Source organism: Zootoca vivipara, chromosome 1 (genome assembly GCF_965207765.1).
Source record: "Zootoca vivipara chromosome 1, rZooViv2.hap1.1, whole genome shotgun sequence".
Lineage (NCBI taxonomy): Eukaryota > Metazoa > Chordata > Lepidosauria > Squamata > Lacertidae > Zootoca > Zootoca vivipara.
In genome coordinates this window covers 1,229,647-1,256,376 of record NC_142582.1, presented here as the reverse complement: position 1 = coordinate 1,256,376, position 26,730 = coordinate 1,229,647, and the positions used below count along the sequence as shown (strand labels likewise).

Below are 26,730 nucleotides of genomic sequence, written 5' to 3'. Positions count from 1 at the left end.
TCCTTTAAGTAGAGAATGGATGGAACCTTCATCTGTTTCAGAGTGATAATAAGAAAATTGAATTGTGACATGTTCAATATATATATGGACATTCTCCATTGTACTGCGGGCAAGCCTCAAGTTTGAAATTATATATATATATTTATTAGTTTCTATGTGACAAAAAAGCACCACACAAACCTGAATTTTATATGCCAAGTTTATTGCTGATTCTGTTTCTCGTTTACATTGTAGTTCAACAGTTCACTTAAGAAACTGGAAAACTGGTTGACACTTTAAAAATTGGATACAGATCTATTGCAAGTTCAGTGCAGCTCATAACTTTTCTAAAACTCACAAAATGCAGTTAATTTATACATGTCCTCTTGTGTGTAAAAGTGGATGCTGGTATTTGGGAAAGTATGGTAGAACAGCTTGGAGGCCCTCAGGCTCTTGAGGGACACATACCATTTCTTTAGGAAGATGACAGCAGGGCACTCAAGTCTATGGCAAGTGTCTTGTGTTGGGTTCAGGCCCGGCTCTAGGTGTAGTCCCGGTGGCGTGGGGCGCCGGTAGGGGGGGCGCTGCACGGCAAAGCCGCGTGGAAAGCCGTGCTGTGCGCTGCGAGGGTGGGGGCGCCGGAGCGATCTCCGCGCATCAGCGCCAGGGCGCCCGACCTGCTTGAGACGGCCCTGGTTGGGTTCCATATGGATGGCATTCTAACACTTGGATCCAGCACCATGTAGCACAATTAGTCTTTTGGGAATACTTTGTCGTTCCGACTTTCCAAGCAGAGGTAAAATTAAAACACTGAATACATTTCTTTCTTTCTCTTGCTTTTAACACTTTTGGGTAACCAGTGGTACATTTCCAAATTTTCTGAGGCTAAGTGTCCATTTCCACAGGTTCTCTACACAGACGTCAATTTGTAGCTTAATGCCATTTCTGAGCAGATAGATGCCACTTACTGCTGTCATAGCCACAGTGAGAAAGAGGCCTCTATTAATTACCTTTTAAGAAGAAATCCAATTTGAGTTAGAAAATGTTGCAGGAGAAAATAGTTTGCAATATTTTTACTAGTCTATAGTTAAATATTTTGGAATATTACACTAACTACATAAGATACCATTCAAAATAAATTTTAGAATCTTTAAAGGCTCACAATAAAAGATATAATATTTGTATACAACAGACAATGCACAAGTTGCTTTGCGGTATGCATAACATATCACTCCATATTTAATTTAATAAATCATATATTAAAAACCATTCTAAAATCACAATGGGCTCCAGGCATAATCATACTCAGAGTAAACCCCTTGAAATCAATGGTACTTATGAATAAATTGGATTCAACCCATTATTTTAATTGTACACTGCCTTTTGTTAAACAGATACTAATATGAGAGAACATAAAACCCAGATAAACAGAGCTTGATAAAGCCAAATAAAACACACATTCCTTTTTTTTCTTTTTCGGAGCAACATTCTGTCTCTTCTGTTGGTTCTCTTTTCTTTCTTAACTCCATTAAGAGTGCATTTGGGTGTATTTTATTCCAAACTCTTAGGTGCCTTGTCACTTGGTTTATGCTATGTGTGTGTATAAGTCGACAGACAAAAGCAAGTTATTTTGGTCTCTGGGGGGAGAGAGGTAAACTGCTCTCTCTGCTTCTCCTTGTATACATGTACAGTGGAACCTCGGTTTATGAACACCTCAGTTTATGAATTTTCGGTTTACGAACGCCGCGGACCCATGTGGAACGGATTAATTCACTTTCCATTACTTTCAATGGGAAAGTTCGCTTCAGTTTATGAACGCTTCAGTTTATGAATAGACTTCCGGAACCAATTACACCCATGCTTCGGGTTAAGTACGCTTCAGGTTGAGTACTCCGCGGACCCGTCTGGAATGGATTAATCCACTTTCTATTACTTTCAATGGGAAAGTTCGCTTCAGTTTATGAATTCTTCAGTTTATGAACAGACTTCCGGAACCAATTTTGTTCATAAACCGAGGTACCACTGTACCTTGGATCCCAGGAAAGCCCTGTCATCCACGGTTAGAGGGACTATGTGGAAGCCTCTGGCATGACTGGTCTACCTAGACGAGCAGTCATCAAAGAAAGGGAGTAAAAGGTGTTTAATCTCCCCTTTCTGTTATAGGATCTACTCTGAGTAGGACTTTGTTGGCTATATCCATGGGTGTAGCTGGGGGGGGGGCAGACCAAGTAAAACAATAGAAATAACTAACTGACCAATCATTATTGGTTCTGCCCCTCCTAAGCAAGTCCTGTTCTCTCCCCCCCATACAAAAATCCTGGCTACGCCCATGGCTATATCACTATGCACCCAGCCCAAACATATTAATCTAAGATGCCACTGACCTTATTCTGCCATTTCCATCTTTGCACAGCTTCATGGTATCGAATTCTGGAGAATGTGACCTGCATCAGATTACGAAATCATACAGGTGAAAGTGGAGGGGATGACAACCGGGAATGAAGAAAACAAGGGAAACCCTGCAATATAGTTATTGCTGGTCTTACCATGGTGTACAGAGGGATGATAGTGGAGGGGAAGAGGGTGTGAAGAAAGCTGTCAATGTGCTTTCGGAAAATGAACCACTTTGAATTGACATGCTCCCGCATCTGAAACAACCAAGAGAAACGTCTGGAAACATCTCTCATCATTCAGCTGCCACCCACTCTCTATTTAACTCTATTTAACTTACCTCTATATAATTATACATAGCTAAATCTGAAATTGCATGATCATCAGGTACTCTCAGCTTTGAGAACTCTGGGAGACAAATACCTGGGGAAGAAACAAGGTCATTTCACTCATTACGCTGAAGGTAAGCCTCGGTTTGCACTCAGCAAAGCAGGTGCAGTTAATAATGGCTTCAATTTAGACTGCAAATTATTATTATTTATAGAAAATGGGATGGGCTATATCTTTGTCGCGTGACACTAGGCAAAGAATTGTGTGAAGCAGGCTTGACTCCTCAGTTTTCCGGATTCGCCAAGCAGCAAACACTGACAGAGTCACTGAAGTAAAAAGGTCTGCCTACCTCCTCTCTCCATGGCTCAAAAATCTAAAGGAAGAAATGTGCTAGATATCTGAAAGGCAAGTAAATTATGATCAATAGACTAAACCTTCACTAACAGTGCATCGGAAATGAATGTTGTGTAAAAGAAACCCCTGTAAGGAAGGTTCCTGGGGTGGGCAGGAGGAGCAGATTTGGTGCATGTGCGGGGGGCAGTGGAAGACAGGAGTGCCTGGTGTGGTCTGGTCCATGGGGTCATGAAGTCGGACACGACTAAACAACATGCCCTTTAGAGGGCAACAAGTGATTCAGCTTTGTTTCGTTTTCTTAAGTGGTGGCTCAGCCACAGCCTGGGCTGGCTCCATAATAGTCAGAGAAACATAAGACAAAGAGACAGAGACCCTACACAGCCACAGTCCTGGACTACAAAATATAAGCTCTCAACTCTGTTTGCCACCATGGACCGGGAGGATTGGCAGGATGTTGAATCACCTTTTGCCACACCGTGGACCAGGAGAAAATAGGCCAAGTCCAACTGCCTCAAATACACACAAGCGCCCATCAAGAGGGGCTCCACTCCGTTTGCTGCCAAAGCAACACAGAAAGCAAGAGAAACAAACTGCCAGAAGAGAAAACAAACCCCTTAAATCCACAAACTAAATAGAAAAGGGACAGGAAGAAACCCTGGAGAAAAAACCAGTGGCGTTTGCAAAAAGCCGCCAAAACGCTGCAGGAATAAACAGCATTCCTCATCTTTCCAATCAGTAAAGCTGTGAAGATCCCTCCTCTTCAGAGAGGGGGGAATTTGTGGGCGGGACCCGCTCTACGCAGCAGGCAGGGGGCGGGTTCCGCCCCCTGCTCCACCTTTACCTGCCGCGCTCAGGGCTGGCCAATAGGGCCAGCTGGGGGGGCGGAGCTAACAGGTCTTTAAATTAGCGCAGCAGGCTCCAGATCGCCCCTTCTCGCCCCTGCACCTCATCGGATCTCCCACCCACCCGCCCTTTAGGTCGTCCCTTAGTCAGGTACATTTTGACCTTGCTATGGACTTCGGTTGGTCGCCTTTGGGTCGCCTTTGGTGGCCCAAAGGGTCCGGGTAGGAGTTTTTTCTCCAATTGGCTAATTGGCACCGGCCTCTTGGTTTTTTCGCCTACCTCGTAGCAATTCGTCACAACTTCTTCTTCGGTATTTGGCGGTAGGCATTGGAATATGGAGTTGTCTGGTGTGTTCGAGGACTGGTTGTGGCCATCATCCAACCCTCCTCTTATAGGGGTATCCCCTTAAAGGGATCCGGCGGTCGTGGATCCCGTCCTACGCCCTGCGGGTGGCTAGGGCCATGGCATGACCCCGGTGGCACCAGGGTGAGCTTTCAGTTGTATTTGCATCAACAGGCTCCTCCCTTGGGGTGTTAATCTAATATGACCCCCCTGCCGAGCGGGGTGGAGTCACGCTTGCTAGGGAGTCCAATGCCTAAGCCAATACCTCTCACTTGCTTTAACCAATAAAGTTGTGGCCTTATTCTACCCATTAACCTTAATACCACGTGTCACTGTGTCTTTATTTATTGCGGGGGGCGGGTCCTCGAACCGCAAAAAACAAAGCTGCCTCAGGGCCTGAGAGAGAGGCTGGAAAAGAAGGAAAGAAAGAAAGAAATGTTCACAGGCACCCAGGAAATTTGCAGAATAAAGCAGGGTAAAGATAATAACGCTGATCGGAAGAAAGCAGGAATGGGGTTTGAGGAGAGGTTTTGTTTTGTTTTGTTTTGTTTTGTTTTGTTTTGTTTTGTTAATTCAGAGGAGAGAGGGTTTTGGGAGCGTGAGCGTGTGGGAGGTCGTGGAGTAGGTTACTAGAGTAGGTGTAGATGAAGAATTGGTTAGGTTTGTAATAATATGCTTAACAAGAACAGTTCTATTGAAACCACATGCTTGTACACATGAAACTTGAATGCAACCGTTCAGATTTTAAGACATTAAATGTTAAGTTAAAGTGCCATTTAAACTACCGTTAGTGTGATCTTTCCAGCAGAGGTATCTCTTGCTCATCTGGTGGGGATACTCATTAAAAGGACAAAACCCCTATCCCAGGCAGAAAGGATAGTTTGTTGTCCCTGGAGTGCACCAAGAGGGGGAGGAAGAGGGAGACTGGTTCAAGGGAGACACAAAGTTTCCTCGGGAGGGAGGAAAGCTTCACAGTGGGGAAAGCTCAAGTGAGGAGAACCCCTTACTGGTGTGTACACTAAGAATAGTCTCATATTCACCCCAGAGCGTAAGAAGATACCGGGCCACGTTCAGGCTGGAAAAGTACTATCATTTTATTTGTAAAACCCACAAGGGATAGGGGGATTACAACAAGGCTATAGGGAAGAGTGGAGAGGTTTAGTGTTACCTCAAAAATCCCTATTAGTGCTTTTTATAATTTGAGAGGTTTGGAAACAAAAGGCGTAAGGTGGGGACATTGTACGTCGCAACTGCTGTGCCAGGCAGGAGAAAAAAACTGAGGAGTGGAGCCTGCTTCACACAACTCTCTGTGCCTGCCTAGCATCACAAGGACATAGCCTATCCCATTAGCTCCAGCATCTCACAAAGTACATCAAAGAGTTATCCTCCATCATTATTTCCCCAGAATGCTTTTGGGTGCTATGTTGACTCAGGCTCAGAGGCATTCTTAGAAAATGGCTATGGAGCACCTGATAAACTTGGAGGTAGGTGAGAACTGTGGGAGCAATGGGAGATGTGAAAGTGGGTGAAGCAAGAGGCACAGCAGGGGGGGGGCAGGGTGGTCCAGGAAGAGGAAGGTTGTGCATGTGGTAAGGGGGGAAGGCAGATAACTTGCCCAAGAAGCTAATAACTCAAGCCTGATATCCTTCTGACGAGTCTAACTGGTAAAGGGTTTGGGGACACCATCTTATGGCGCCTCCACTCCTACCCAGCTGGCTATTCTCTGCTGTGCCTCATTTCCTAAAGGAAACACAGATTCTGGTAACTAAGGGCACCCACAACTCCAATGACTCTCGCCCTGCGGTGGAGATTGGGGTGCCATGTAGCAATATTGGGGGCAGCTTTGAATCCTAGCGAGAGGAAGCACCTGCTTGGTGGAGGTTTTCTGTAACCAACTTGCTCGATTTCAAGAGGCCTTCAGAGCAAATGCTGGGTGGCAGGGAGGATGTGAAGAGGGAGCGTTTGAGAAGAGGGCTAACAAGCTGAAATGACTATTACAGCCGCAGTTTTCATTCAGGCTCATGAGGAAAATGGTCTTTCGTGACAGAAACATATACTCACCTATATCGTTTTGGAACTGGTTCATTAACTCATCAAAAACCAGACAGTCTTCAAATCCCTGAAGGAGGAGTTGAAGGAAAAAACCAGCTTAGGATAGGACCTTTGGGCTGGATCAGATGCTTTGCATTCAGAAGGTGCCAGAGTCAAACCCCAGCATCTCCAGAAAACCCGGAAAGCAGCTGCCAGCCAGCATATTTCATTTCATGTTCATTTCACTTTTAATTTGTATACCATATTTCTATATTGCTATACATAAAGCTGTATATATGTGTACACACAAACACACACAAACACACCAAAAATCATGCATCTTATAACAATCCCAATCCAGTGCAAATGTTATAACAAAAAATACAACTTTAAAATAAACAGCTTATATAAAATAAAGTAATAGCCAATAATGCATTTAGGATATAATATTACACAACAAAATTAACATTCAAAGTATCAATATATAAGAATTAAACAGAAATTCACTCCGCAATTACAACAAGTCGTGACTAGACTATAATCTATGGTTACCATATTTTTTTTCAAGGAATCCGAGGACACTTTTTTTTTAATTTCATGCTTTATTATTTTAGGAAAAGGTTGCCCAGAGTTCTTGTCCTTTTTTAATTGGGGTGAACCCCAAAGTTGTTGGGCGTGCACCTCAACACAAGGCAGGCAGTGAAGCCCATCTACAAACACACAAATGCCCCCTCCCAAAAAAAGAGGTTGGGGGAGAGGGATGCTCGCTGGTCTTGGGAAAACACGCATTAAAACGCACACACAAAGCACCGGCTTCGCAAAACCAGGAGACCGCTGGAGGGCGAGTGCAATCTCTATGGAGATTTAACTGGCAGTGGTGGTGTCTCATTACCAGAGGTGGACAAACAGTGGACTTGCGCATCCTCACAAGAGAGGCTGCCGGTGCCAGAGGAAGCGCAGAGGGAGGGAGGCTCCTCTTCCGAGAACATTTCAACCCCCATCGCCTGCACCCCACTCCTGGTGGGAAGGCAGTGCAGCACCACCAGGGACTAGGGGCGCCGCAGCGCCTTCACCTCCCGTTAAACTCACCATCTCCACAGTGGCTGTTGGAGAGAGAGGAGGGAGAGAAAGCAAAGGAGCCTGTCCACCCACCTGCCTTCCTCCCCCTCATTTCGCCTCTGCTGTGCTCTGTCTCTCTGTCTCAGTCTCTCTGTGTGTGTGTCTCGCAACGTGGCACAGCTCTTTTCTATGCTTCTCCTCCTCTTCTTCACTGTCTCAGCTCCTCACTCGCCCCCCCCACCCCCAACTCAGGCACACAGAGCCCACAGCAGAAGAGCGCTGCGGGCACTTCTGCTGCAGGCGGCTCTGCAGGAGTTGGTTTGAATACATAGCTTCCAAGTTCTCCCCTTTTTTAAGGGAAATTCCCTTATGCTTAATAGGCTTCCTCGCGAGAAAAGGGAAAACTTGGCAGCTATGTAAATAGCCCCCCCCCCAGCCAGTGGATTGGCTGGCTGGAACTTTGACCTGGCCGGACCTCTGGAGCTATTCACTGCCATGGCACCCGCCATGTTGCCTCGCCGGAAGTCCCCAGGCATAAATCTGGGGACATTAATTAAAATCCAGGGAGATTCCGGGGACAGATTTTGTCTGGGAACAAATGGGAGAATCCGGGGACTGTCCCCGGAAACCAGGGACGTCTGGTAACCCTACTGTAATCAACAAAAATAACAGCAGCGTCAGATTATATAAAATATCATAATTCATTTAAAAAAACCATGGGAAAATATTGAACCGAGCAACGAAGTTACAAACCTTATAAAATTACAAAATGCACTAACATAAGTGATCATCCAGTCCAGATCCAGTATGTAATCCACAAGACTCTTCTCGCTGTGGACAACCGGACTGCTTGAGCCACCCACAAGGCCAAAGTTAGACCACAGGGAGCTACCCTGTGAGCAGATGTCAAATGCATAAACAACTCTGTGATTTTCAACAGACATCAGAAGGGAAGTTTTTAGCATGTGTTTTTACTATGTTTTTGTTAGGAACCACACCAGAAAGATTCCTCTAATAGAATGCTCACTAAAGTCTGGCCCTTTTCACATGGAAAAATGGGATGCAACAAACTGACCTGCTAGTTTGGCATGCTTGGGACATTGTGTCTTCGGTTTTTGCTTTACTTTTTTTAGTTGGGGAAGAAGTAGCCTGAAGTGCCACATATCACAAAGCTGTGTTTCAGTTCTAAAAGCCAATAAACTCTACATGGCGATTTTTAAATCTCTTTAAATAAAAAAGAAAAGGATTTTTAATTCCCCAAGAGAGAGGGACAAAGTGTTAGGAATGGCAGAGCTGACTCTCTGACTCACAGCGTTCATGCCTTGTCCGTAGAAGGGCACAACCGCATGGGCCGCATCTCCCATCAGCACACAGCCAGAGCCAAGGTGGAACGAGGAGCATTTCACAGAGACCATGGCCTGGGCTGGCAACAAAAAGTAATCTCGCATCAGTTCTTGCCTGAAATTGAAATAGCAGAGCATGTATCAAATGCTAAATATGGCCATGTTATAAACCTAAGATACAGAAGGAAATGGTACATTAGTACATATTCTACATGAAAGATTTTCTTTCTTTCTTTTAATTTTTTTTAAAAATAAGCTTTATTTAGTTATTAAAAGTTACAAAACTCTCAAAGATGTTTACAAAAAAGAAAAAGAAAAAGGATCGAAAAGCATATAACAAAAGCAAAACATCAGATAACTTAACAGAAAACACATTCACAAAATCATCTTTTCTACATGAAAGATTTTCTGCAGGCAAAAGTGTGGCTGAGGCTTCCCAAGGGTTTCTGTGCCATTTTGAAATCATTCCTTTGCCGATTTTTTTGTAGGCATGAAAGAAACACTGATTAAAGCTTAATCCAGACATGGTAATGGGAATTTAATCAGAGTCACCAGGATTTTATAATTTGGGGTTGGAGGGAGTTCCTCCAGGCTTGTTTTATAGCTGGTCTAGTCTTTCTTGGTAAACACCCAGAGTAAGTTTTATTTATTATTTAACACATTTATATGCCATATTTTATCAATTATTTCAAGGCTGTTTACAAAAAGAGAGATGCATGGGGATGATTTGCTCTGCACTGGAAAGTCCTCAGCTCCCGTCGACTTTTCCCTCACTATCAGCTTAAAAACTGCTCTGCCACCTTTTTGATATGAAGCACCAGCAGTCTGATTCCATCCTGCTTCAAGTGGAGCCCGTCCCTTTTGCACAGGCAAAACTCTCCTGCACAGCACCACTCTCTCACACACACATGGAGACTACACAGCTGTCTGGCTGGCTGGTGTAGAACTGGTAGCCTTTCAGAGAAATCCACCATGAAGGTCCTGACTTTCAGCATCCGAAATAATAAAATATTTATTTGAATTATGCTAATATATGATAATTTCTGTTAATAATTTTAGTAATCATAAAATTCATTTATAAATACTGTGATGATTTGTAAATTCCTGAAAATGAAAGATATTCCTTTCGCGTCCTATTTGAAAAGGTAAGATAAAGGTGACAGATTCATTAATAACTGTTAATGCTGAAGAAGTGTGAAGAAGTGTGCATGCACACGAAAGCTCATACCAAAATAAAAACTTAGTTGGTCTTTAAGGTGCTGCTGGAAGGAATTTTGTTAATGCTGATTCACTAGATATGAAAGCACTTTGTTTTGCCTGGTTCACCTCCAGAGCTATTGTGCCATTCCTCTCCATTTTTATCTCTCCCATTAATTAGAGCGAGCCGCCTGCAGGACTCCATTCATTCTGGGATCTCATGTGTTCATTCAAGGGCTGTAAGTGGCAAACTTACTTTCCTATCAGAGGAACTGTGTCCGGAAAGTACATTTTGAAAAAATCCAGCACTTGGTCTCCTGTTGTGAGTGTTTCAAAATCGTCAAAAGGCATGAAGAGAGTGCATGTGAATGACTTATCCTATGAATTAAAAAGGGTGTGAGAACTTGAAAGAAGAGATATCACTGGTTAGTTTTAAATTTGAAAGTAATTTCCTGAAATATCAGCAAAAAATAAATAAATTCCACTGATTCATTTATGTTAAATGTATTTTTGGAAACAAAGTTTTCAAGTGCTGTGGTAACATACTATCTGCATTTTAGTATATACAGTATACATGTCTGTCTAAAATACTGTACAGATGTACATTACACATATTATTCCAGGTCTTATATTGTTTTCAACACACATTGCAACCACCCTTCTAATACCCTGGGATCCCAGTTGTGGTTGAACAACAACTCTCATCATCCCATAATAACAACATACAGTAATTACAATAAAATAAAATGAAGTTTAAATTGACAGAAAAGCAGTGTTTGAGGGGGGAAATAAAATATGTGCAAAAAATGTTGTTTCTAAATTCTTCAAAAGTTACCTGTGATAAATATTCCCTCCAAAACAAAACAAAACCAAAAACAACTCAGTTGAGCACAGCAGGGTGTCTTGAGTCTTCATCTGGATGTCCAAAATAAAACTGCTATCTTGGTGTTCCAACTCACCTGGCTCTAAACACCCTTCAGCTCAGGTAACTGAGGGGAGAATGTTACAGCAAAGAGGAACAACATGAAGAAGAAAGCACAAAGGTACGAAAAGGAGAGAGATTTTGTTTTTTAAAAGTATTGATACTTGTTATATCTATTCCAGAAATACCCTGGAAAGTGGTGGGATACCTCAGCCTACCCTGAAATTAACCTCTGATCTGAAACCACAACAGGAGCATTCCTCTTCAAGGATGGAGAAACATTGCAACATTATGTTACAGGTCTACTGGTTGCAATTACTTTTAGATGGATGTGGGTTTTGTTGGCCTCTCAAGAGACAATGGAGTGTGCCTCTGGAAGTGAAGACAAATTGTTGTTTTAGCAGCACTGAAGTGCCTCCCTGGGGCGCAACACTGGGCAGTGTGTGTCAAGGTCCTAGGCTGCCCAGATGACAAGATCCCCTGATGGGGCCCAAAAGAAAGCAGAGCAATACATTAGGCACCCGCTTGGCTGCAGGAGTTGCCAGAAGGAAGCATACAAGGCACCGTCCAACAGTCAGCGACTCCACTCTGGAATTGTGTAGGGTTTACTCCTTAGCCTTTTATTCTCCCAAAGACAGCATGTAAGATATGTGTTAATTCTGTCAGTAGATAGAAAATATTGTCCCTGTCTCAACTAGTTACATTAGGTCACTGTAATGATGTATGTATGGAAGTGAGAGCTGGACCATAAAGAAGGCTGATTGCCGAAGAATTGATGCTTTTGAATTATGGTGCTGGAGAAGACTCTTGAGAGTCCCATGGACTGCAAGAAGGTCAAACCTATCCATTCTGAAGGAAATCAGCCCTGAGTGCTCACTGGAAGGACAGATCCTGAAGGTTGAGGCTCCAATACTTTGGCCACCTCACGAGAAGAGAAGACTCCCTGGAAAAGACCCTGATGTTGGGAAAGATGGAGGGCACTAGGAGAAGGGGACGACAGAGGACGAGATGGTTGGACAGTGTTCTTGAAGCTACCAACATGAAGTCTGACCAAACTGCGGGAGGCAGTGGAAGACAGGAGTGCCTGGCGTGCTATGGTCCATGGGGTCACATAGAGTCAGACATGACTAAATAACTAAACAACTACAACAACGTTTGTACTTTGTTGTTATTCTAGTTTCCAGAAATCTAAATCTAAATCTAAACCATCCTGAAATTACATTGACATTTCAAATTATGTGTTACTACTAAAAAGACAGTTTGAAACATGTACTGTTTCTCCTACCAGGTTTGGCAGTGCAATCATCATGAATGTATTCCTGGGCCAGATGTGAAGATAATTTGGTTCCATTGCAAACTGAAAGAGAGGGGCAGAAATATGTTTGTCAATGTTTATGCAGCTGTCAACTTGGAAACCAAGTGAGACTCTGTTACCACTACAGTCGTACCTTGGTTCTCGAACGTAATCCATTCCAGAAGTCTGTTCGACTTCTGAAAACGTTCGAAAACCAAGGCGTGGCTTCAGATTGGCTGCAGGAGCTTCCTGCACTCAATTGGAAGCTGCAAAACCCGCATCAGATATCTGGCTTAAAAAAATAATAATCTGCAAACCACAACATTCACTTTTGGGTTTGCAGCGTTCAGGAGCCAAAACATGTGAGTACCAAGGCGTTTGAGAACCAAGGTATGGCTGCACTTACATTTCCATCCCTTGGGGGTATTTTCAGTTCCATGTATCCATGAGGAATATATACTTGGCTGTAGTCAAAACGTGTTTGTCTCATGAACTGCTTCCTAACTGTAGAAAAGGCTCCGTCACAGCCTACAATTAGGTCACAATTGACTTCTTTTGACATCTGGTCTGATCTAGAAAGGAGAACAGCAGCAGAGAATTTGTACTTCCTCACACTAACTGATAATCAAACATATCTTGCATTTTTTATTTGATATTACTGTATTTTCAGTGGTGGCCAAACCGGACATCTGTTTGCTCGGACCTCTCTTTGTAGCATTACATTTTAAGACCTTAAGGGTTTGCTTTTCTCCCCCTTTCTAAAGTCTGGACTTTATAAAACATATCACACACAAAATCCTCACTGAGTTTTGCTCAAATGGATTTGAGAAAGCAGGGAGAGAGAAGGTTAACTTTCTTTCCACGTTGTGGGCTGGAAATAACCCTAAATACTCCAAAAACAACAGTTGACCCCTGAAATAGTATTAAAAATGCAAGTATATGCAAAACAGATTGTGCAATTTACGCTGTTTAGTCCATTCTTCCACTTATTCAAGCAGCTGCAATCTTTTCAATCTCAGGCCTGTGCATACTGATTTTAAAAATTTTAACACAAAAAGCCGCTCTTGTTAGGCTTGTTCATACAGATACAAGCTGTCTCTGCATATATAACAAGTGTTAGTGTGAAAGAGTATACACTAGTTGATTTATAAAAGTAAACAGTTGTGCAGAGAAGTACACAGACTGTCCACTTGCTAAGGTTACATTTGTAAAACTGTCTGAGCGTACAGTTAAGTAATTTGTGTACATGGACACACAGATTGTACAATTGTTGAATGTAACATGTAAACAATCCTATTGAATGTTTGGGCTCAAAAAATCAACATTTTGCCCTTTATTTTTAAGAAATTATTTATTGAGGAGGAACTGACATCTTCTGATTATGAAGTCATTGCCCAGTATAAGCTACTATGTTATTAGCTCAATGAAAGAGGCAGCTATTATTATATTAGTGATAAAACCTTTCATCAAAGAAAATTACTACCTTAGTGATAAAACTTTTCGTCAAAGAAAATTACTATCATGCTCTTAGACTACAAAACTAAACACATTTACTAGGGTTTAAGCCACTGAACACAGTGAGGCCAGGGGTGGAGGAAGGGGGGGTGTCACCACTGAGGGGGGTGACAAAATGCTGTGCGGCACTCACCACGGGGCCTGCAGTCTGCCCGAGGCACATGTCTCTCTCCTGCCCACTGCTTCCCCCCCCCCCAGCTGTAGAGCGGCTGAGTGGGAGGAGGCAGACTCCAGAGGCACCCCTGCGGCTTCCTCCACTGCTGAGTGAGGTGTACTTTCAAATAAACATGCAAAGGATTACATTGTTAATTTATTTAGGTGCCATGTCCTATTGAAAAATCTAATGACTCTTGGAGCAATTGCACCTGGTGGTGCGCACCTTCCCAGACCCCCCCCCCACCAGACCAAGAGGGATGGAGAGAGTCAACTCGCTGTTTGGGTTCTGATTAATTATCAGCATGTTCAGGAAGGATGGAGATAATGATTACCTTGAAAAGGTCAGTGTCCCCAGTTCCACATTGCAGTGAAGCAGTTTGTGTCCAAAGTATAATTTAGTATTAGGATATTTCTCAGCAGCTGTAGAAAGACACAGTACATATTACATATATTGTACTGAACACAAATATGACCCAAACTGGGAGCTGCATAATGAAATTACATTTTTCCTAATGAATGGCTGAACAGCTATTTGCAAGGTAACGTTCATGTATGGATTTGCAGGGGGCAAGGATCCCCCCAAAACCTTGGGCACCGGGTTCTCCCCAGAATTTCTGAAATTAGTAAATGTGAGGTCTGAAGCCAGCCAGTTTCATCAGGAGTTGGGCTTGAAGAGGTGCCATCCAAGAACAAATGCAGTGGTGGTGACAGAGTCATTACCCTGACAGAAGGTGAGGCATTCCGTATCAGACAAGAAAGGGGGAGGCTGCCAGGATTATAGGGGGCATGAGGTCACCACAGGAAAAAGGGCTGTCTTCTTGCGACATTTGAATCACAGAGAGAGTGAAGAGAGTAGCAGTATTTTAAGTTATTATGAAAGTGGTTTGAACACATTTGCTGTACTGAGAGGTATTTGTTTTCAGGGAAGAATCAATCTAGTTGATTCTAGATCAGGCCATCCATAATAGTGGGTGGGTTTACCTGATTAGCATTTGAAACCCCTAGATTAGGTTATCCATGTCTTTCCCTCTCTGCACCTACCCCAGCTGAAAGAGGAGGGAAATGGTTATAACCTTCTTGTTCTATGCTCCCCTTGGCATATGTGTGGATACACAAACACTCCCATTGCCAAGACCACTGGCATCTGTCCTTACATGGACACACTGTAAGGTAATGCAAAAGCTATTTGCAATGAGCTTTTATTTTCAGAATACAACCAGTTTCTCAAGAAGTGCATTCAGGGGCAAAAAATATGCACTAGATCCAGATTGTGGATGAGCTACATAGAAAAAACATGTACTTCTGTCTCCATTGATTCTAGAACAATCTGTCATATGTGCGCAGCCAATGCATATTTAAACCCAGGTGTCCCCATACTTACCGCGCTTTGGGCCAGTGCCCAAAGCACCGATCGTGTGGTGGGCTGGAGGGCGGGGGAGCGCGCGCCCATACACGTGCGCACACGCTATTTCTGGCGCACTCTGGGTCGCAGGAGCACCAGAAATAGCTTGCCTCCTCCGACCCAAAAGTGCGCCAAAAATGACGCTTGCACGTGTGCGCAGGCTATTTCCAGTCCTCTTTTGACCCGGAAGTGGGCAACCACGCCGGGAACAGCGGGTGGTAGCAGCAGGCGGCAGAGCCGGATAAATGAGGCCTTCAAGCCATATCCGGCCCCCGGGCCATAGTCTGGGGACCCCTGTCTAAACCACTTCTCCTATAATTAGAACCATGGCTTAGCTTTGGGTAGCGCAGCAGCAGAACTGGGGAGGAGTGAAGCAGCCATGAATTTTACTGTAAGTTTCTGTCTGCTAGTAGTGCATTCACACCAGCCATGGTTTGGGTTAGGAATATGTACACAGTCAGCCAGTGAGTAGCACTGCGCTCAGTCTTTCTTATATCTCATTTTTGATTGAGTAATTACAGTCTCCATCATCTGAGTCTTTAAGAGGTAAAAAATGACAGAAAATGGGGGCGGGCAGGAATCATACTTACCAGTTAGCAGATCTTTGTTTAAATCTGCTCTATCCACAGAGAGAATGTACTGCATGGGGGGGAAACCCATAAGACACAGAGTAAGTTTGAATGTCTTGTAACATATATGAAAGGTCACAATTAAGTCCCTAAATTTCCATGCATCACAAACCTAGGATACAGCGGTCCTGCGATTTATCACTACCCCAAACTGGGTCTTCAGTTGCTGGAAGCTGTGTGTCTTTACTGCTCTCCTGAATGGAAGTGTGCTGGGACTGATCAATCAAGTAGCTGTTGCTTTTATGGTGATTGGCACGCAATAGAAACCCCAAGGTGATCTCCCGCCATTATCAGCAGAAGCCGCGCTCTTGCTGTGCCACTGGGAAAATAGCCCAAGTGGCTTGTCATGACATCCAGATCCTGACTTCTGTTTGTTTTCCCAAAACAAATCACAATCAGGAATCCATGAACAAACCTTGAATATCGCTCATGGTTTGTTTGGAGAGAAATAAGTTGTAAGGCTGGGTTTGGACATCATGAGAATAAAGGTGTGCTGGCCTGTTTTCCAGAGTTGTTTTGCAGATGACTCAGTTTTCAATAAGAAGGATTCTGAAGGGAGAGCAATGTGGGAAGATGCCCAGTGCAGCCCCTCATGTGTGCTTGCAGTATAATAATCAGCGGAATAGTAGGAATTGGGTATTATACACAAAAAGACACCATTAAAGACTAAAAACTATTTTATAAAGGGACTAGCTGCACCCTGCCACGCATTGAAGTGAGGGGTTGTTGGGGTGGTCCGGTCTGTTTGGTGGTAGGGGAGGAGGCGGGTATCCTGGCCTCCGTTGTGTTGGCGGTGGTGTCCGTTATGTGGTCTGCCCTGGCCCCCGGGATCTCCGGGGGTGTGGGGGTTCTGGAGTGGGCTGGTCTCGGGGAGGGCTGGAGGTTGTCGTCGGGAGATCTGTGGAGCGGGCTGGTCTCAGGGTGGGTCCGTGGTGGTGGTGGCGTGATCTCCGGGGGGTATGGGAGCTCTGGGGTGGTCTGGTCTCAGGGCGGTGTGGTCCCTGTTGGCGGCGGTGGAAGGATCTCCAGGGTGTGCGTGAGTCCGGCTCGGCCTGGTCTCAGGGTAGACTGTTCTGTGGTATCGGCACAATCTCTGGGGTGGGCAGGGGATGGGGATCGGCCTGGTCTCAGGGCGGCCTGCTCCGTGACATTGGCGTGATCTTTGGGGTGGGAGGGGGTTGGTGAGGTGGGTGGCCTCGGGTTGGTCTGGTCCTTTGTGGGGATGTGATTTCCAGTACGGGCGAGGGCTTTACAGCAGTCTATTCCATGGACGGTCCAGGATGGGGCTCGGCCTGGTCTCGGGGTAGGTCTTTGGGGCAGGTTGTGTGTCGGGGTGGTGGGGGTTGATGGGTAGTGGGCGGAATTGTGGAAGTATTTTTGTCGTGTGTGAGTTAGATGTCCACAGGAGGGTGCAATTCTTTCTTTCTTTTTTACAAAAATCCAGGTTTTTTACCTGTCCTAGGTGAGTTCTATTCAATGTAAGTGTATGGAAACACTCCCGTAGGGGAATGTGAGGATGTGGCCAAATTTGAGAACGATCGATCGGGTAAGCAGTTTCGGATAACATTGTGCTTTAACAAACATGGGCCTTCTACATTTATATATATATATATATATATATATATATATATATATATATATATATACTTAAAATAATACCTGGCTCTTTGTCCCATATGGAATTGAATATTGTTTGCCTGAGAGCGTGTGAATTCTCCTTGCTCTCATAGGTATGCCTTTAGACACAATCTGGAATCAGAAAAGAGAAACATTTGCATCCTAAGAGATAGGGCATCTTTAAAAGTAGCAAGCAACAGGCTGGAGTTCCCAAAGGTTCTAAATCTTTACAGCTTTTGTTGTATTTTAAGTTGTATAAAAAAGGTAAAGGTACCCCTGACCATTAGGTCCAGTAGCGGACGACTCTGGGGTTGCAGCGCTCATCTCTCTCTATAGGCCAAGGGAGCCGGCATTTGTCCATAGACAGCTTCTGGGTCATGTGGCCTGCATGACTAAGCTGCTTCTGACAAACCAGAGCAGCGCACGGAAACGCCATTTACCTTCCCGCTTTGAGTGGTACCTATTTATCTACTTGCACTTTGATGTGCTTTCAAACTGCTAGGTTGGCAGGAGCTGGGACCAAGCAACAGGAGCTCACCCCATCGCGGGGATTCGAACTGCAGACCTTCTGATCGGCAAGCCCTAGGCTCTGTGGTTTAGACCACAGCGCCACCCACGTCCTTCTTAAGTTGTGTAGAACATTACTTTAATTTTTAAATCATTACTTATATGGTTATAAAAGCACTGATTTTAAACCATTACTTATGGCCCACCAAGAGGTTGATGTTGTTGTTGTTGTTGTTTGTTTGTTTGGAAGGGGGCAATACCCCTCGTCCAAAAATAATTTTCTCTCTCTCTCTCTCTCTCTCTCTCTCTCTCTCACACACACACACACACACACACACACACACAAACAATATAATAATACATTACATTGACTGTTTCCATAGGCCCCCTGATGTCGTTCAGGTGCCAAAATATTTTTGTGACTTCTAAAATGTGTCCCCCCTGCTGATCTCTCCACAGCACTTTGATTTCTCTGTTGCACTTTGGCCCTTGGAGAGTTGACCATGGGTCAACGCAGCCCTTGCCCCACAAAAGCTTAGTCACTGTGTGTCTGTGGGGGGGGGACGACGACGACACACACAATATTTTCCCCTAAGTTCCCTTCCCTGCACCACCATCGGTTTCTCAAGTGTACACAGAACACATCTCTCCTGTGCTTAAATAGTTGCAATGCACTGTTTGCTTATCTATTTCCAGGCATAATTAAAAGGGCTGGTAGTTACCTATAAAGCAGTAAAGAACAGGGGGCCCAGCCATTATTTCTCTCCCCCCCCAACTCTACTCTCTATGTCCCTGGAGATACCAGGGAGTTAATTTGGGTCTTTCTGCATGCAAAGGATGCATTTTATCACTGGGAAATGGCTCTGACCACTTAAGCTGTATACTGAAACTGGAATGATGAATCTCATAAGTAACTTTCTGTCTGGCATTGAAAACATCTGTATTAAAAACCTGTCCCAGACTGCAGTCTTTCCTTGGAAGGAGGTAGATTAATTTTTTAAAAAGATGTATTGCTCAACAACTAAAAAAACAATGTTGGTGATTTCCTATGAAAAGCTCAACAATTCAGCAGTCTTCCTATAAAAAAAGAACTTTCAGGGTGTCCTGGTTTTAAGCTCTTCTTAAAACCCTTGGTTCCTTCAAACTACCCAGCAGTCCAATACAGTACTGAAAAACCAAACACAAAGGTATTACATTTTGTTTCATCCTTTAAATGTACGGTCACCTGCTTTTCCAGTCCAACAGCCTTGAGAGCTTGCCGTCCCCTGTGAGACAAGGCCAAATTAATGCTCCTGCCACGAGCTGTATTGGAATCACGGATATCTGAAATAATAATAATAATAATAATAATTTTATTTATACCCCGCCCCTCCCAGTCAAGACCGGACTCAGGGCGGCTAACAACAAAAATATCAACGCAAGTATAAAAGAAACAATTCAATTAAAATGCAGATTAATACAATGTTAAAATTCAATTTTAAAATTAAAAATCTACAAGTAAGATAAAACCATTATAAGATAAAACCTTAGGGGATGAAACGAGGTGGCACTTTCGTCATGTGTGTGACACTATTGCAATGGATGACCACATTAATTTAGAAAGAGCTTCAACAGCCACTGCTGTTAGGTCTATTATGGTACACGCTCACTTTCCTTAGGCAATGTCAGGAACCATGCTGAGGAGGGCTGCACTGAGGAAGAATGGTGGGAGCCTCCCCCTCCCCCTGAATCTTTCCAGGAGCAGGAGGACAATATAGATTTAGGAAAGTGGCTTGCAGAGGGACATAGTTCAGAAGGCAGAAGCTGGGAAATACTGGATGGGGAACAGCATGGAGAAGAAGCACTGGGGGAGAGAGAGAGTTAGTAGATTCGCTGTCTCTGGAAAGCATTCATCCACTCTCCCCAAGGTCAAGAAGAGCTGATAAAGTGGCAGAACAGAAAGCACAGAGGGTACGAGCTCAGGTTACAAGACTCAGTAGTGACGTGGGTGACTAGGGAGGAAGGGTGTGGAACTCTTAATTGGGAGCACCGCCATTCCTAGGAAATGGATTCTTTGTTCTCTCACTATGATCATTAAAGTTTTAACAGGTAAGAAACAATTCAAAGAATTCCAAAGTAAACTCCAATAAAGGGACAGGCAAGCAGGAAACAAGAGTTGGGAATCCCATCAGCCACTGCAGTGCCCCTGGGAGAGTGTTTGGGCATGGTGATAGAGTTAGCATTGGGGTGTGTGAATGGGCCTAGCATGAACATGAAGAGCAAGTGAAGGTGATCTGAGAGCAAGGGGAAGGAGTGCATGGCCCCCAAACACAAGGCAGCTTCTTCCTCAGTGTGGGAAAGCTAAAAAGCAGAATGTGTTCCCACAAAGCAAGAGAAACTGGCTGTGCTGGACTTCTTGAGAGGCGGCACGACTGTCTGTACTGGCACGGGGATCTGGCCTGAATGAGTCCAGCATCCGTGCCATCAAGGTGTGCAAAGAAGGAGATCCATGGGGCTGTGGCATCAAGTGCTTCATTACCTGCCAAGGTGACCAGCCAGGGGTGTGACAAGGCTTTAGTCAAGACTGAGAAGACATTAAACCTGTGACTGTAAAAGCTGAGTCAGAAACGGGTGCCTGTTGATGGACCTCAGTGACACCAAAAGGCTCTCTCCCTCTGTGCAAACGGCAAACCTTCCAGAGGGTGAGCAGCCTGGAAAAAGGAATTCAAAGCCAGCTTCACACTTTTAAGAACCGCTTCAACCTCAAGAACATGCATATTTCCGGGGAGGGTGCACTGGCAGACAAGGAGGCGGCAAAAGCATTCCCCAAAGACAACAAGGGATATGTGCCCCAGGAAGGTTTTGATGCAGATGAGACAGGACTTTTTTGGGGGTGGGGTGGGGGGAGAAACAGAAAACCAAGCCCCTAGCTTCAAAGCAGCTAAGGACCCTGTGGTTGGTCTGTTCTGTGACAATGTGGTTGGGCATTTGATAAACCCAGGATTTTTGTACAGGTCTGAAACCACCCATGCCCAAAAAGCAGAGTTTGAAACTCCCATTGTTCTAATCTAGGCACTAATGACAGGGAATTTCATTAGTGTGAGTAGTTTCTGAGCTCTGGGTCCAGTACTGTGCCTAAGATTTCAGAGTAAAACTGCAGAGTGGAAGGGAAGGAGGACCTTATTCTGCTTCCCCACTTTCAGGTACTCTCTGAAGACCGGAGAAGAAACCCTCTTAAGAATATTAGGGAGTGGGCAGAGGAAGGACTAGACCATGTGAAAATTGAACCTAATATTTTATCTGCAGTTCCTTCATTTCCAGCTTTGTATTCTTGTTATTAAAAAAAGTACACCTAGACATTCTGTTGTTGTGCCCATAACTTAGGTTTAAGGTGCCATTTAGCTCCTAGCTTTCATATCTCAGTTTTTACACTGCCTAAAAGGCAAGAATAAGAACATCCTGTCTGTGTTTTGGCAATCTAGAGAAAAGGCCTGGGCGATGGCAGCATGCTTTCTGGGCGGATTTCCTTTGGATGAGATTTGCCAGGTCTTATTCTTTAAGGGCTTGCCCACCCATGAGGCAAGGTAAGGCGACCACCTCAGGCGGCAGGATCCACAGGGGCAGCAGATCCCGATGTAGCTCTTTATTCCTGAGGGAGCCATTTTGTGGTTTGCCTCAGGTGCCAAAATGTATTGGGCAGCCCTTGTCTTATACAATGACAGAAAACACCCACCTAGAACTATCTAAGGATGTCTTGTCCCAAGGGGAGGAGAAATGTAGTTTTCAAAAAGTTGTTTCTGCCGTGTGGGTTATAAATGTAATACTGTAAACAGACGACAACAACATAACAGCCAGGGTCGCCATATTTTGAAGAGCAAAAAAGAGGACACATTTGCTGACTTCTGCTTTTAACTATGGATCGCTATGGCGACTCTGCCCATGATAAAGAGGACCTGTCATGGAAAAATAGGACATATATCTACCCTACTAGATGGGTATTTATTGAAGTGTTTTTGGATTATTATTGTTCCGGGTTGTTCTGCATTCTTTTTTGGAGTCTCATCCCTACTTACAATATTTGTTGTGTATTCACAGAGGTTCCCACTGCAAAAATATAGAACTTATGACTTCAAAATATAGTTTTACTCCACTCTAAAAAGACAAGCAGATGGCAATAAATAAAAGGCTAATAGACAATATAGAGAATATCAACAGACAAATTCATGGATAAGACCATCAGTGGCTCCTTGTCATCATGGCAATGTTCTCCTGTGGCAGCAGGCCTATAAATGCCAGCTGCTTTTGCTCTCATGTCATGTATGTTGGCTTTCCATCCGCTGCTATGAGGACAAGATGCAGCAGGCCTCTTATGCTCACAAGCAAGCAACCTCCACATACGTCAATGGGATGTGCATGCATTTGGGAAAAGATTGCAACCCTGCAAATATCAAAATGTACATACCTGGTCTGGTTTCATATATTTCCACTATAAAGCCCCTTCTTGCAAAGAAGCAAGCATTTAAAGAACCCACCTGCAAGAAAAGCATTAGAAGAATTTTAGAGTCGAATAGTAATACCACCCTATAATGTTCAAAACACCTTAACCCTTTTCAACAAAAGAGAATAAAGAAACATTAGTACATGGTACTGTGACAGCAGGTGGCACTGTGGGTTAAACCACTGAGTCTAGGGCTTGCCGATCAGAAGGTTGGCGGTTCAAATCCCCATGATGGAGTGAGCTCACGTTGTTCGGTCCCAGCTCCTGCCAACCTAGCAGTTTGAAAGCACGTCAAAGTGCAAGTAGATAAATAGGTACTGCTCTGGTGGGAAGGTAAACGGCGTTTCCATGTGCTGCTCTGGTTCGCCAGAAGCGGCTTTGTCATGCTGGCCACATGACCTGGGAGCTGTACGCCGGCTCCCTCGGCCAATAACACAAGATGAGCGCCGCAACCCCAGAGTCGGTCACGACTGGACCTAATGGTCAGGGGTCCCTTTACCCTTTACCTAGAACATGGAAAGGGTATGTTATGTGTTGAATGCAAAACATTCTTATATCATCAGATATATTCATCAGATGTTTCTTGCATGAATGTAGTCCTGACATTGAGCCACCACACAGGATTCACTAAACAAAAAGGAAAACCCGTCTACACTTCTTAATAGCTCATTTCTGTTATTCAGTGAAGAAGAGAAGCAGCATTTGTGCCTATATCTTTTTTGAAGCGACCCTCACACTTTGCTGGCATAAAGGTTCTCTTGGCAACACTGTAAAGCAGGCACGTCCAACAAGTAGATCGTGATCTACCGGTAGATCACTGGACATCTGTGGTAGATCACTGGGGGCCCCCAAGAAGCTCAACAAGTTTGGCTCCCCAAAAAAAAGCTCAACATTTTTGCCCTGGACCCCTAAAAACATGGCTTTTCCCTCCCTCCCTATAAAAAGTTCAACAATTTCAACCTGAACCCCCCAAGAATGGGCCTTCCTTATTCCAAAAAAAAGCAAAAAAAGCTCATCAACTTTGACCTGAACCCCCAAAAAGGGGGTAGATCACTACCAGTTTTTAACTCTGTGAGTAGATCGCTATCTCTTGGAAGTTGGCCACCCCTGCTGTAAAGTGAACAGGTGCTGCTGCTGATATATACAGTGCCTGTAGGCTGATGTAATGCTGGATCGTCAAGCTCTTGTGCATTGCGCTTCTGTGAACTTGTGCTCTTCAGCCACTGTCCACCTCTCCCCAAAGTCTGCATCTGTGAACAGGGCGGTTTGGGGAGAATTGTGAGGCAGCTTCTGTGTAAACTGAAGGCACATCCTAAAATGCATCAGACATGCCATGGGAGCTGCAAATTGTAGGAAATACAGATGTTGATGCAAAACCCCAAGGTTCCTATGAGCAGTTTGAGAAGCACTAATCTAGTCAGCTAGTTCATAGACCCAGTTAAGGGGAAGCAAACAAGTGTTAAAGCATTAACTGTATAAGCAAAGATCTATGAGAGCAAAACCCCTAAATTTAAGCCCAGGTGCAATTCTTTGCTATCTCAGAAACTGTAGCTTATACCAATTTTACAGCTACCGGTACATGTTTGCTATATGCACAGAGTTAAGACACTGGCTCAGCAAACTATAAGTTAAGTATGAGTTGACCTACGTAGCATGTTTTTCCAAAATTTGGTTTATTTTCCAGCAGCTCTTGTCTTGTACCTTTGTATCTTTGTGAGTATCTGGAGTAGGATGGATGAACAAGCCATGGTTTAAGGAAGCATGATGGGGGTGCACATAATACTAAGCCACAGCTAAAGCAAACAAAGGTTTGTAAGCCTGCAAAAACCAAGTCTTCAAACCCTAGTTTACTGGCAGTAAACCATAGTTAAGTTGTTGCAGAGAGCTTGCATAGCTGCCAAGTCTCCCGTTTTCCCTGGGAAACCCCCGTAGAATCATAGAGTTGGAAGAGATCACAAGGGCCATCCAGTCCAACCCCCTGCCAAGCAGGAAACACCATCAAAGCATTCTTGACATATGCCTGTCAAGCCTCTGCTTAAAGACCTCCAAAGAGGGAGACTCCACCACACTTCTTGGCAGCAAATTCCACTGTCGAACAGCTCTTACTGTCAGGAAGTTCTTCCTAATGTTTAGGTGGAATCTTCTTTCTTGTAGTTTGAATCCATTGCTCCGTGTCCACTTCTCTGGAGCAGCAGAAAACAACCTTTCACCCTCCTCTATATGACATCCTTTTATATATTTGAACATGGCTATCATATCAGCCCAGAAGGACAGATCGTGAAGCTGAGGCTCCAATACTTTGGCCACCTCATGAGAAGAGAAGAATCCTTGGAAAAGACCCTGATGTTGGGAAAGATTGTGGGCACTAGGAGAAGGGGACGTCAGAGGACAAGATGGTTGGACAGTGTTCTCGAAGCTACGAACATGAGTTTGACCAAACTGCGGGAGGCAGTGGAAGACAGGAGTGCCTGGCGTGCTATGGTCCATGGGGTCACGAAGAGTCGGACACGACTAAACAACTAAACAACAACAATCATATCACCCCTTACAAACATGAGTTTGACCAAACTGCGGGAGGCAGTGCAAGACAGGAGTGCCTGGCGTGCTATGGTCCATGGGGTCATGAAGAGTCGGACACGACTAAACGACTAAACAACAACAATCACCCCTTAACCTTCTCTTCTCCAGGCTAAACATACCCAGCTCCCTAAGCAGTTCCTCATAAGGCATTGTTTCCAGGCCTTTGACCATTTTGGTTGCCCTCCTCTGGACACGTTCCAGCTTGTCAGTATCCTTCTTGAACTGTGGTGCCCAGAACTGGACACAGTACTCCAGGTGAATAGCAGTGGTACTCTTACTTCCCTTGATCTAGACGCTATACTCCTATTGATGCAGCCCAGAATTGCATTGGCTTTTTTAGCTGCTGCATCACACTGCTGGCTCATGTCAAGTCTGTGGTCTACCAGGACTCCTAGATCCTTTTCACATGTACTGCTCTCAAGCCAGGTGTCTCCCTTCCTGTATTTGTGTCTTTCATTTTTTTTTTGCCCAAGTGTAGTACTTTACATGTCTCCTTGTTAAAATTCATCTTGTTTGCTTTGGTCCAGTTGTCTAATCTGTTAAGGTCATTCTGAAGTGTGATCCTGTCCTCTTTTCGTTTTTAAAGCTGTTTCCCGCTGTCATCCCGAATGGCGAAATATCCTGTAATTCCCCCGGATTTATTCCGGTGCCGCTCTGCCCATGTCTGGGCACTGGAAATTGGGCAGCGCCGGCAGAGCTGCTGATCCCGTATTTTTCTAACCGGGACTTGGCAGCTATGGCAGAGAGTTCACACACAGCACGAAGAAATTATTTATTAAACTATGGCTTAGCATTATGTGTGAACCCACAGTGATGGATCTTTCTATATATAAAAATAGTCAGCATTTTATTATTTCAGTAAATCATTAGAGAACAAAATAAAAGTGTCTTACCAAACCTCCTCCAATGATAGCCACTTTTTCCCTCTGCGGAGCTGAAAGATCCATGGTACCTTTTTCTCCAGGCAAAGTGCATTTATATCTCTCCTGCTCAACAGAAAATGTTTTAAGGGAAGGAGAAGCTGGCAGTTCATTCTACAGCATAAATAGAATACTTCTGAACATTTGACAGGGAGCACTCAAGTGGGATTCACACAACCTGCTGTTTCTTCCATCCCAAAAACTTCACATTGGTCAGTGTCAATCTAACCAATATTGAATACATTCCTGAATATCACATGCTTAATCAAAATCCTAGAGACCAACTTCTTTTATCCACCCCTGCTGATTAAGGACCTAGAAGCCTCCTGCAGAGTTGGACAAAAGGAAAACACGCTCCTACCTACCTGTGAGACGTGTTTCCCACTGTCTTTCCTGTTTGATCACTTACTCCCATTCCAGGCCACTAAAAGCAGCATGATGGTGGGGGGGGACGGGACCCATGGAAAGGAAGCATGTGGGTTTTAAGAAAATTGATTCTAAGCTCCCTGGGGTTGTGGAGTACCTTAGCTCCTCAGGCTGTTACTGGCTGCCGCAGTCTGGTCACATTGTCCCACCTGAGCTCTGTCCTCAAAGGTGCTGCTGTGCCTGGGTCCAAAGGGCAGGTCAGCGATGGATGATGTAAGTGAAGTTGACTCACTTTTCCTGATTGATCTGCTGTGTGTATGTTTTGATGGACATCTCTGTCAATGATTTACTCGCTATCCTTGGAACTAATCCATGTCTTATATACACTTTTCGGCACTCCTTAGAAAGTCTGGTGGCTGTGTGGCATTCCCTTGAGTCACTGCTCGCTCGCTCTCTCCCTCCCCTGAACTGGATTT

The 26,730-nt window shown here is 44.3% G+C and overlaps 1 protein-coding gene across 5 annotated transcripts; it reads right to left on the bottom strand.

The window, feature by feature from the left end:
* Window positions 1-181: 181 nt before the first annotated feature.
* KMO (kynurenine 3-monooxygenase) lies at window positions 182-26,509 on the bottom strand. 5 transcript variants are annotated; one of them, XM_035139797.3, is made up of 16 exons: window positions 26,412-26,509; window positions 25,862-25,954; window positions 22,353-22,422; window positions 19,137-19,234; window positions 17,447-17,536; window positions 15,749-15,797; window positions 14,089-14,176; window positions 12,492-12,657; window positions 12,077-12,148; window positions 10,126-10,247; window positions 8,640-8,787; window positions 6,301-6,358; window positions 2,711-2,793; window positions 2,526-2,627; window positions 2,364-2,423; window positions 182-989 (listed from the first exon to the last, which is right to left on the bottom strand). In XM_035139797.3, exons 2-16 carry the CDS (start codon window positions 25,913-25,915, stop codon window positions 819-821), a joined length of 1,431 nt encoding a protein of 476 aa, XP_034995688.1. In that variant the 5' UTR covers window positions 25,916-25,954; window positions 26,412-26,509; the 3' UTR covers window positions 182-818. The 5 variants fall into 5 exon arrangements, with proteins under 5 accessions (XP_034995688.1, XP_088531803.1, XP_088531805.1 ...); XM_088675677.1 differs by having other exon boundaries at window positions 19,106-19,234; window positions 26,412-26,492; XM_088675679.1 differs by having other exon boundaries at window positions 19,106-19,234; window positions 26,254-26,472.
* Window positions 26,510-26,730: the final 221 nt, after the last annotated feature.

Bases quoted from the DNA above. Each gene is read 5' to 3' on its own strand.
- KMO (XM_035139797.3), bottom strand. From the start codon at position 25,915: ATGGATCTTTCAGCTCCGCAGAGGGAAAAAGTGGCTATCATTGGAGGA. The intron at 14,177-15,748 runs GTAAGTATGATT...GTCTTTCTACAG, and splicing joins AAACAAAGATCTGCTAACTG to CTGCTGAGAAATATCCTAAT. The intron at 2,424-2,525 runs GTAAGACCAGCA...AATCTGATGCAG, and splicing joins TCATCCCTCTGTACACCATG to GTCACATTCTCCAGAATTCG.